General features: G+C 41.6%; 1 protein-coding gene across 2 annotated transcripts; it reads left to right on the top strand.

Annotated features, from left to right (window-relative positions):
- The first annotated feature begins 2,941 nt into the window (after nt 1-2,941).
- LOC109298204 (perilipin-3-like) lies at nt 2,942-9,797 on the top strand. Of its 2 annotated transcripts, none has more exons than XM_019518308.1 (8): nt 2,942-2,972; nt 4,623-4,702; nt 5,360-5,555; nt 6,198-6,280; nt 6,579-6,831; nt 8,064-8,263; nt 8,791-8,919; nt 9,138-9,797. In XM_019518308.1, exons 2-8 carry the CDS (start codon nt 4,640-4,642, stop codon nt 9,483-9,485), a joined length of 1,272 nt encoding a protein of 423 aa, XP_019373853.1. In that variant the 5' UTR covers nt 2,942-2,972; nt 4,623-4,639; the 3' UTR covers nt 9,486-9,797. The 2 variants fall into 2 exon arrangements, with proteins under 2 accessions (XP_019373853.1, XP_019373854.1); XM_019518309.1 differs by having other exon boundaries at nt 2,952-2,972; nt 4,626-4,702.
- The last annotated feature ends 1,888 nt before the right edge of the window (nt 9,798-11,685 follow it).

The following is an 11,685-nucleotide window of genomic DNA, read 5'->3' as shown; positions in this document are numbered from 1 at the left end:
CCAGATTCCTGAGGGTAAAAGGAAAATGCAGTCAGATTTTAAAAAAAAACAACAAAAAAAAACAGTGTGTTGGTTTTCATTCAACACCACCAATTTTGACCACTATGTATTCCTGCAAGACAGTTCACACCAGCCTGCCTTAACCTGTTCACACATTATCCCCTGCAACAGGAAAATATTTTTGCTAAATAAAATAACTTGAACATCATATGTAGCATAAGGGCATTCAAAACATGGTGATTTTATTTTATTCTCTCCTATTTATAAAAAAAAATGGATTTTTGGCAAAGCATGTTAGATGCACTTCTACTTGCACTTCCCAAATTATATTCAATTGCCTTCCTTGAAAGTAATACCCATATAGTTGGAATGGTTAAAACTTCCTTATGGAAGAGGGTATATATGGAACTAGCAATTCTTGCCTGTCCTAAACAAATGAAGGAGGTATCTAGGGATGCTCTCTTAGGGACACGCAGCTTCCCACCCCCCATTTGGGAGACACGCAGCTTCCCACCCCCCCCTCTGCTTTTTCAGACACTGGACTTGGGTTGGTCCACTACAACTGATGTCACAGTAATTTTCCCTGCTAAATACCACAATAGGAGGACCTCTTCTGCTGGTTACAACACTAGTGTCACAGCAGTGTAGAGGGAAGTGTAAATGCTCTCCACCCCTTATGCTAAAGCCATCCAGTCTCCTTGTTATACAGGCTCTGCTACAAGGGTCTCTCTTCATCTTAGCTTCACAACTTACTGATCACCAACTGACTGTTGAATACTTTTTTTTTTTTTTTTTTTTTTTTTTTTTTTTAAATGTTAGCTGTTTTGTGACAGAGAAGATGTAAAGCATGTAAATCATGGAGCCACCTTGGACAGACAGAGATGAAGGATGAATGACAATCCATCCTCAGATAAAAGAAAGGGAAGTAGTACAATAAAACTCACACCTGCTTTTGTGGGAACATAGAATCATGTACAACATTGCAGGTGCAGGTTTTGCCACTTATCCCAATAGTATTACAAGGGGCTAAGTAATGCTGACTCAGACATAAAGCCAAGTCCAGGTGCTCGATGCATTTGTTGCTTAATTTGATATAAATCAAAATGTGCACAGCTAGTATAAGTAAGATGACATACAAGCCCCAGAAATTTACTTAAGCCTCTTCTCTGCCAATGCAGTGCCTTATGAACAGATCACTGGAAAAGTTCAATTTAGTTCAGAGATACATACTGGTTGAACATTTGTGCCCAGAAGCTTTTTTCAGATAGCTAATACAAGTGCTTTTCTGAGGTCAGCATGTGAAATGGAAAATACTTTTTACTACTCCCTTTCAGCTCTTATCGGTTTCTCCCAGACTATCCCTTGAAACAGTTACAGTACAGATTATCCTAGGATTTGCCACCAAGAATATTTTTATTTAAAGTGAAATCCATTTAAAAAATTAACTGTTGACAACACTACACACAAAAAAAAAAAAAAAAATCATGTCAGAGCTCAAGAACTTCTGATTTTTTTTTAAACCTAACAATCTTTAATCTTGATAAATAAAGAGAACCTCCAAATGTTTCTTCAGCCTGTGAGCTCTCATGAGCTGCCTTTTCAATATTTTCTCCATAACTCTGAGAGCAAGAAATGTGTGGGGAAGAAGCAGTCTCACATTTTAAAGGGTAAAAAAAATAAAATAAAATAAAGATAGAAGTAATCAAGGCATACTATCCATCATGACATTCAAAAAACACAGGAACGAAAGCTAGAAGCCATATTGTATCTTCTCTCAGATGTGCAGGAACAAAGCAAGCAATGAAGGTAATTTCTCCCCTTCATATTACAAAAGCTACTCAAAATAAACAACCTCATTCTTTCTAAAATAGGCACATTTTCTTCCCAAACCTAGGACTGCATTCACTATCCAAGTAAAGTCTAAACCACTCCACCTGCCCAGTCATTTATGAGGCAGGTGGTCCTGACTGACTAATAACTTTTGGCTGGCTGTACCTCCCAGATTTTCTAATAAACTCTTTACTGACTCAACCTAGATAAATGCAAGCCAGGTTAGGTGAGAAAGTTTAGCAGTTACCTCTTCTGAGAACAATCCTATCACCACGCTTGCAGTATTCTATCAATCTGGTTCATGGGGGCTGCATGGCAAGTATACAGACTAGAAGATTGTCACAACAGTAGCTGCTTCATATACTTGTCCATTGGTTATGGTTCCCAACAGATTTCTTTTCTTATCTATAAAGACACCTTCAAGAAGTTTTCAGCTTTCTTGACTCTGAGTATTAGGTTTTAGTACCACCACATTACCAATCTACATTTCTGTGCTATGCTATGTCTCAGTGCTTTGAGATCCCTTTCCACTAAATACTGTATTGCCTATTGGGTGTCCTGGCCCTAAGAAGATATAACAGGCAAAGCATACAGGTAAAATTTTCCTGGTTTACTCTTGGAGAAACCTTAGTTGGTGAGAAAAGGAATACTTTTTTTTCCACTTAACAACATCCTGTTTCAAGCTGCTTTGAGTTAAACTGTAGCCACAAACACATTTTGCAAAATTGCCATCCTTATTTGGATCACCTTACTTTACTTTGATCCTTTGCTTTACTTGTGATAAAGTCACCTTACCCAAAATCCTATAAGAACATAGACCACACAGCAGGTAGAAAACACTAGACTTTTCTGTATGTTCCAGTACGTTTAAGCTCCTGAATCTTATTCTTCTCCAGGCTGAATATGACAGCAAAAAATCATCAAACTGGGCTAGAAGAGACTAAATTGCAGTAGGGTCAAAGAAGAAAAAGAAGGGACAATGGTTAAACTCTAGCACATCCTAGGTAAAGGTGAAGAGTGAACTTGCTATATGGTTTTCTGTCCAATTTGCCACACCTGTGATAATTTCACCTGCCTCATATAAGGGCCAATGGAACTAGTCCCTTCTATACTACAGTGTGTAGAAGTTAAAGGAAACTGAGGTGAGAGGGTTGATGTTAAGCATGGTGTTTGGGGATGAAAAATAGAAAATGTGTAATTGCTTTTGCTATCTTTTTCCCCCATGTTACAAATGGTGTTTTCTTACATTAGTTTAAAAATAAATCAATAATAAGCTCAATCTATCTAATTGGCCAGTTAATGTAAAACAAACTTCTGCTAATAAAATGTTGCCTTGAAAGGCTATCATGAACTACAAAATATGTAAGAAGAAATAAAACACCTGTTCATGTTGGAAACTATGTCTTCTAGGCAAGCCTTTGTTCACCAAAAAAGCAGGTATGTCAAAAATGGGGGTGCTTAAGTTCTGTTATAATGACTTTTTTTAATTGTTCAAATTCATGACTTCGAGGCTAAACAAAAATTTAAAAATGGTCTTTCTGTTTCAGTAAGTCAAACCTAAGATTACTTTGCTTTTGATTGACCTGAACAGTGTTTGGCCAGCAAACCAAGAAAAATCAATTACCCTAGTTCTCCTGTTACAAGATGATCTCAAATACTGATCACTTTTAGATTTATCCTAGAGCCTTAATAGGAAGAGAAATAATTTGGTTTCCATGGTATCTGGACACTATAATTATTTAAAAATATGATCTGGTGGGATTGACTAACAAAAATAAAATGTCTTCCTGCTTTCTTAAAAAGAAGGCTAATAACCTGCCTGTGAAACTTGTTGCAATATGCTTGTTACTACTGTGCTGAAAAAACAAGCATGATAATAACAAAGGGGGTACACATCCATCATGCTTCAGACGGTAACTTCAGCAGTTAGTGTCTTAGAGGGCCATACAATGGCATGTCAACTTGGAACAACCCATCTGGTGTTCTTGGATTCTTGGCCAGAAAAGAGCTACTCAAGTCTCTAAGGTCTAGTCCAAGCTTGGTGTCTCTTTTGTGACTTAATTTTTTTTTAAAATAGTCAAGGAAAATAATGCATGTTGGAAGGAAGACCAAAAGGTGACCTATGAAATAGGAGGAATTGTTCCATGCTATCTTAATCTTCAGACCTCCAACAAGAAGCATACTGTGCCATAACTAGAAGCAGCATAAGCGTGTCTTGAATAATTTGATACAGTTCTACTTAATGTGTGTACCTAGCTCCTTATTCTGCTAAGTGCAGGCAGAGATGCTGATCTAATATGATTAAGCAAAGCTGCTCTTCTGAGGAGCCTTTGTTGCTGTAGCACCCTAGGCTACACATGTGTGGGATGTCTCTCTAACAAGATATCTCTTGAGAGCAGTCTTTGCCAGACAAGAAGACTGGAATTGGTGCAGTTAACCACTTAAGGCATTAGCATAGGCATATCCTTGATTGAAAGGACTGAACTTGAAAAAACCAGGTAGTTTGCTGGACTTGGACATGAGGGATCATGTGTCAAAGACATCAAATGCATGAATATCTTTCCAGAAATCTGATGGTGATGATATCCTTTCCTGGTAGAGGATGTTCTCTTACATACTCATGCATTTTTATCACTAGCTGCTTCCTAATGGTTTGTTCAGCAAACATTGACCAGGTGGAGAGAATCCAGAGATGGCAATCATCCTATTACTCTGTAGTTCAGAGTCTGACATGGCAAAGAACAGTTCAGGGAAATGGAACTGATTCACCTTGCCTCTTTCCTTTCTTTCAGTAGCATCTGCCTTCATCATGTCTTCTGACCAAAACAAAATGACTGTTGCTTCCTGCAAGACCACTAATGAGGAGCATCAGGTAGGTATAGCAGACTTGTTGATCAAAGTGGAGGCCAACTGGGCTGAAACCAGCATCTGTCTGGATGGCTCTCTGAAAGAGTATATTGGTGCTTCCTCCAATAGCTGTGCTGGAATTTACAAGTTAATAGCTTGTTGGGGGGCCTCAAAGCTAATTGAGTTGGGGAACAAGCTGATCAATTATGTAAGACTTCTTGACTTAAGTGAAAATATTTTGGCTTGCATACAGTTGGCTGAAGTGCACATCACAATATTGCTAGTAATAAATAGTGAAAGCAAGGTTCAACATTGCCTGCAGGTGTAGCTAAAAACTCACTTTAAATCCAAAAATGACTTCCTGACACTTTTTTTCCAGCCTTTAAGAAAAAAAAAATACTAAAAAGATCACTAGGACAGCCATGCATGTCTCTTAATCCAAAAGAATATCTCTTAAAGGGGCAGACTTTCAACACCAATGAATGGGGTGAGGGGGGACTTGATTATCATTAAAGTGCATGGTTTGGTAGTAGAATGCTTCTGACCATCATGCAGGGATACAAATGGAAAGATCTTATGTAAAAGCCTTAAGGAATTGTCTGGTGTAGAAAATATAACATGAAAACTACTCAAACCTGATGGGTTCTAAATCTATCCCCCCCACCACCACCACCTTCTCCAGAGTGTAGTAAGCATAGTGACAAGCTTACCATTGGTCAGCTCAACTTATGACAAGGTCTCTGATGCATACACTGCTACCAAAGAGAACCATCCAATCGTCAAGTTGGTATGTGATGCTGCAGAGACTGGAGTGAAGACAATTGCCATTGCCGCAGCTGGTACCGTGCAACCAATTTTGACCAAACTTGAACCTCATGGTGAGTAAATCGATGCAGGCTACAGGAGACTTTCATTTATAGTGTATAATGATGGCTTCCTTTCCCTGACTGAAGCTAGAAAAGCATGTGAAACTAATGTGTATATGTTAGCACTGCACCTTCAAGTAAAACAAAGGACCCTGTTTGGGCTAAAGGACGCTTGATCCCTTCCACCCTTCCAATTCATTCGGTCCAATGCTGTCAAGCTTCACAGGGGAGTGCCTGCTGGGGGATTCTCTTCCTCCCCTGCATCCCCTGCCCCTACAGTCTCTTGGAGCACCCCCTGAAACCAGCTCAGTCATGGATTCAAAGCTGGTGAGCCCCTGGATCCCTAGACTCCATGACCCATTCCTCTTGTTCCCTGACAACTTCCCTGTCCAATTATTATCAGTGGCCCCACAGAACTACCTGAACATCTCCTGAAGAGAGATGTCTTCCCCCCTCCCCCCCCACAACCTTCCAAGGGGACAGAATGTACCTAAACACAGAAGAAACTGACCCCCAAATGAAAACAGAAATGTGTGCATGTATGAGCAGGCTTTTTTATTTTAACTCTTGTCCTACTTCCAAGTAAGATTTGGCACTGAAGAAAACAGCAATGGGTTCTAAGAGATTAAATCTGACACCTTTTTTTCTGTACAGTTGCAGCAGCAGATGAATATGCCCACAAGAGCTTGGACAAGCTTAAGAAGAAACTGCCGATTCTTCAACAGCCAGCTGCCCAGGTAATTGATTAATTCTTGGGGGGAACTACTGGACAGCAGCCTGCAGTAGCCCCTTTGGCACCTGCCACACATGCTGTGCTCCAAGTAGTCAATCCTCCTGTCTAAGGGCTCTCTGTAAGAGTAGACTTAAATGGGCACATTGCAACATGATATGTTGGAGTAATAAGCTGCTCAAATGAAAGGGTTGAATGAAATGTGGGTAGCAAATTCAGCTTTGGGATTCCAATGCAGGTGTGTGCACCCATTAAAACTTTAATTTTTTCTTTTTCTCTAGGACTTCCCTTGTCCTCCTTCCTAGGTGACCTCAAATGGTGAGGAGCTAGTTGTTTCCACAGTAACAGAAGCAAAAGATACAGTCACTGGAATGATGGACATGGCTAAAGATGCTGTGCAAAGTAGTATGGATGCCACAAAATCTACGGTGGCTAGTGGCATTGATAAAATAATGGAATCAAGTGTGGCACACAAAGTTGCATGTGGTATTGATGCACTGCTGGAGAAATCTGAGGAGCTGGTGGACTACTACCTGCCGATCACAGATGAGGAACTAGGTCAGTATGCTTGGAGTACTGCGCTGCCATACTAAGAAGATGAATGCCCTCAAATTTCTGGAGCTGCTCAGTTTAATCTCTGAGGTTTGTGTGTTTTTTAAAAAGCCTGGTGTGATCTTTGACACTTGTCAATGGAGGCCACCATTGAATACCTCTGCCACAAAATATGGCTTAATTGGGGGTGTCAAATGTATAGCCAATGGAGCCACCCCTCCTAACCTGCTGGTGGGCTAGTGAAGGGTGGGGTCTGGCACAGAATCTGGGACCCTGGAGACATTATTGGACATGAGCAAGGGCTGTACCAACACAACTTGCTCTGCTGCTTGCATTGCCTCTTTTTTTAGAGCAAGTGGCCAGCCTACAGACCTGGCCTGCAAGGAGGCTTATGGTTCAGATCCAGCACAAGATAAGTTGGGTACTCCTGGTTTTAAAAGTAGTAGTGGAGAAGAGGACCCTCAGAGTAGGGCACTTGCCAATCAAGGCAGTACTCTGGGCCTGCTGTTCAACCTACCTATTAGCCTTGGGACAGTCCAGTTGCAGAGTAACTTGTTAACTTGCAAATTGTGTAACTTCAAGGCATGAACAAAATGACAATGGCTTCTACTAGATCTGGTAAAGGGATTGGTTGGGTTTGGCTAGTTGGTTTTTTCTCTTGTAGAGAAGATGCTCTGGTTAAGCAAAATCCAAACTAATTTTCCATAAAATAACTTGGTAAGCTAGCAAAAACAAATAGATCGAATAAGTTGTTGGGTTTTGTTTTGTGTTTATCATAAACTAAGCTTGTTCTTGCAGGCTTTTTGGGGGGGGGTTCTAGCTGGAAATAAGGGCTACTGCAACCACAGGTTAGGTATTCTGTGGAACCAAGTGAAGTGTTGGAGGTGTTGAGGGTTGGGGGGGAGGAATCAACCAGACACCCAAAAAAGAGGAACTATACATCTAATCTTAAGTACCAGCTTTTGATTCTCCTAGTGTGATCCATTTTGATCTGGTCACTTAATGAAATCCTAATCCCTGTCCCTACCTGTAACCTACTTGATCTAAATTTGACTTCAGTTAAAGGTAATTTAGCCTTTGGAGCATGCCAGTGAAATCCATGGGTACTCAACCGGAAATGCAGCCCAGAAAAAAAATTTCAGCACCAGATGTAAACTTTGCACATGGATTACATTTGTGGCCTTCTATTTATCCCCAGCTAAAAATTTGTTCTTATTGTATTGTTTTGTTTTTTTCAGTGAAGCTTGCATCATCACTGGAGGGGTTTGAGATGGCTTCCATTGAAGAGCAAAAACAGCAGAAGAGTTGCTACATGCGTCTGGGTGCTCTTTCAACCAAACTCCACCATCGTGCCTATCTGAACACACTGGGCAAGCTGAAACTATGTGCACAAAGCACCCAGGAAGCCCTGTCTCAGCTTCAGCAAACTATTGACCTGGTAGGAGAAAACAGATGCTTGTCACTGAATGCATGCTTTCTCTTAACTGCTTGCCTGGAGTGGCTACCTCTTCCCAGGTGTAACTTTTTTTTTTTTCTTCTTCTTTCTCCTTTCCCTGCTTGGGCAGGGTAGATAGCATCTGCTCAAACACTCTGGCTTCACAGCTAACTTTGTAAGACTGCTATCAACTTTTTTTTTGTTTTTAAACAAAATAAAAAATAAATTATGAACCAGAATGAAAGTCACTTGGTTTCTCCTACATAATTTTCCATTTGGGTATTTGGTGCACTGGAGGAGAGAGATTACATTCCTGGAGGTGCAGGTGTAAAATCCAGGAATGGTGACAACTTCTATTGTGGGGTGTAGCTGTTGTGGGGGTGGTGGCGATTTGATGTTTGGCAGGCTTTACTGTGGCGGGTCTGGCATGGTCTAAATCCATTCAGTGTGCTTTGGGCCATAGAACTTGCTAAGGCTGAAGTCAGACCCTCAAGTAGCTCAATTCCTCTGTTGTTCTCCTCCCCCCCCAGATGGATTGTGTTAAGCAGGCTGTGGACCAGAAGCTTCAAAATGGCCATGACAAGATGAACCAGATGTGGCTGGCCTGGCTCAAGAAACAGCCAGGAATGAGTGAGGACAACATACCTGCACAACCAGAGGAACACTAAAATAGTCCAAGGAGACTGGGCATTTGTCCCAAGTAACACCTAATTCTTCCTCTACGAAGGACATCTAGCAATAAAAGTACAGAGCTAGGTTTTTATTGAAGAGCTCCTAGGGAGGCTGTGCATTTTCATACACTCCTAACTACAGGGTACTGAAACTAGAAAGATTCCTGTTACCTTCATTTCCAATCTACCAATTTGTCTTTCCACAGATGATTGAATCTCAAGCTCTGACTGCAGCCTGCAGAGTTATCCAGCACTTAAAGGCCACCTCCCTTACCCTAATGTCCAACATCCAGGGCTTCCCAGCCAGTATTTGCAACCAGATACAACAGATCAAAGGCAACATTGAAGACCTGAATGCTGCTTTCTCCACTGCTACTTCTTTCCAGGATCTTTCTACCAGTCTCTTCTCCCAGAGCAGAGAGAAAGTGGCTGCCATACGGCGGTCTCTAGATGAGCTTCTAGAGTACATGGTGCATAACATACCCCTCACCTGGCTTGTAGGACCCTTTACTCCAGCTGGAGAGCATGTAGAAGATGATGAGGTGAAGGACTAGGCAAAATCCTTAGTGACTTTCTGGTAATAAATTAGGAAGGTCTGGTTCCTTGCAAAGCACATGAGGAGTGAGTTCTGTACCCTGTAGGATGTTGATTGTGGCCTGAAGGGATATTGGAAAAGTAGAAAATCTGCACAATTCAATGAGTCTAGAACTCCTTCTTGCCATGACATTCACTTGTTCATGGTTGTGAAATCACATGTAGGCTTGGTCACACATACAACGTTTCTGTATGCATCCAATTCCTGACAAGGGTTAGATGCATTTATAGGGTAGATCAGAATGCTTCTGATGCTGAAAAGGAAACTTTTTCTAACTCCTGTGCAGAATGAGGCAGTGACAGCCATTCCCAGAAGAAATGTATATCTAAATAAAAATTGTTAAAACCTTAAGTTGGCTCTTCTGCAGATAAATATACCCTCTTCTTGTAATATAAATGAACTTACTTGTTCTCTACCCTTACAGAACTAAATAGCAATAGCTGAATGTCTACTAGATTCAATACAGAGTTGAATGACACTTAATTTGTCAGGCATGTCAATACTCCCTTTTTGGAGAGTGACAGAAATGAGCAAACAAGCTAGCAATAAGGGAGCTGGAAAAAAAAAAAAAAAATCTCCCTTGGGAGAAGAGGGAAGTCTTACCTACTCTCTGGTGTAGGTTTATAATAGTTTGTCTAGTTTAGGCTCTATCCGGTGTGGGCTTTGTTGCTATCTTAGCCACCATGTTTGGAATAGTGAGCTGTTACATTGCTGATTCTCTGTTGTAAGGAAGGGTACCTATCATAGGCAGCAACACGGCAGGCCATGTATTAGTGAAACCAAGACCCAGCAAATGAACTTAAGCATGGTTCCTTTGTCCCTGCCCAAGCAGAACAGGTGTGTTATCTGGCTGTATCAAAGTAAGTTTTGAAGGACTCAAAAGCAGCATGGCACTAGCTGGGAGGGCACTAACAAACTGCCTGAACTATTGCTGCTAGTATACCTTCCTGCTTGGGATATCTCTAGATAAGACTTCTGACCTTGAGTGTTGCCAGCCTGGTCTTGGCCTTGCTTGCTAGAGACTGACTATGCCTGCCCAGGTAAAGGGCATCCAGCTGTGAAAGTGTAGGCAAAAGATTCCTGTAGGGCAAGGTACTCAACTTCCACCCCATGGGCCAACTTCAGCTCAGGAAACCATTGCATCTGGCCAGTAGGGCTCCCTATAAGTTGAAATTTGTTGGTGGGGGAGCTGGGGTCATTAATACCACCACCCTCCCTTGTTGCCAGATTCCCATATTCCCCTTTCTTCTCCCCCCCACCCCAACTCTTTTTTTTAGAATTTTAGTACTTATTGCTTTATTAGTCAATATACATATGGCTAACTCGTGGGCTAGAATACAAAATCAGGCTCTCATGGCCTAGCACAGGAGCAGTTCTCACACATTCTAGAGAGAGATGGGTTTTTCTGCGGGGAGTAGAATGTCTAACAAACTTTGGAGAGAAGTGGCCTCATCTCCCATGTAGTCAAAAGATAAGAGCACAGCTGAAAGAAAAATAAACTTGTCCTGATACCTGAAAGTTCCAGTTAGTTGGAATCTTTCCATCCCTATATGGCCACTTATTACCAGACACCTAGTTTATGAAACACATGTAGACAGTACCCCCCATTTGCTGGATGAGGTACATTGGACTGGATTACCACTGAATGAGCACCAGCTAGGTACATAATGAATGGCCTAAAGGTGTAATAATGAAGAGGAATAAAGACAGGGTGTGTTCATTACTCAGCAACTTCTTCCAGAGGAGACCACCGCAAACTGAAGCAGGAGTTCAGCAGAAGACAATCATGTGCTGGCCAGACATGGGTCATCTTGTGCGTGTCTCTGGGGCACAGTGTATGGTGAGAGCCTTTGCTTGCTTCCTAATTATCATATGCTGCTACTGTGCATCAATCAAGGTCTCCAAGATAACCAATAGGATATGTTGTGATTTGCTCATTTTGGGGATATTGCACTCTGCCCACAATTGAGGATTGGCTGCTGATTCTTAAAATCAGGCCACCCCACCACCACATCTATTCCCCATGCAGTTGAATTGGGGCTAAGCTATTCTCCTTTTCCCCTCTCTACATGGCTGGATGGGGCCCTACCACATCCATCCCAGGCACTGAATCAGGGCTGACAGCCAGTTCTGGCTCACAGGTAGACCAGGGTCTACCC

Source organism: Gavialis gangeticus, unplaced genomic scaffold, assembly GCF_001723915.1.
Source record: "Gavialis gangeticus isolate Ggan-Ray unplaced genomic scaffold, GavGan_comp1, whole genome shotgun sequence".
Taxonomy (NCBI): Eukaryota; Metazoa; Chordata; order Crocodylia; family Gavialidae; genus Gavialis; species Gavialis gangeticus.
This window is presented reverse-complemented; position numbering and strand designations above follow the sequence as displayed.

Excerpts from the sequence above, each read along its gene's own strand:
- LOC109298204 (XM_019518308.1), top strand. The coding sequence starts at position 4,640 with ATGTCTTCTGACCAAAACAAAATGACTGTTGCTTCCTGCAAGACCACT. Across the intron at positions 5,556-6,197 it reads GACCAAACTTGAACCTCATG|TTGCAGCAGCAGATGAATAT; the intron begins GTGAGTAAATCG and ends TTTTCTGTACAG. Across the intron at positions 6,281-6,578 it reads TTCAACAGCCAGCTGCCCAG|GTGACCTCAAATGGTGAGGA; the intron begins GTAATTGATTAA and ends CCTCCTTCCTAG.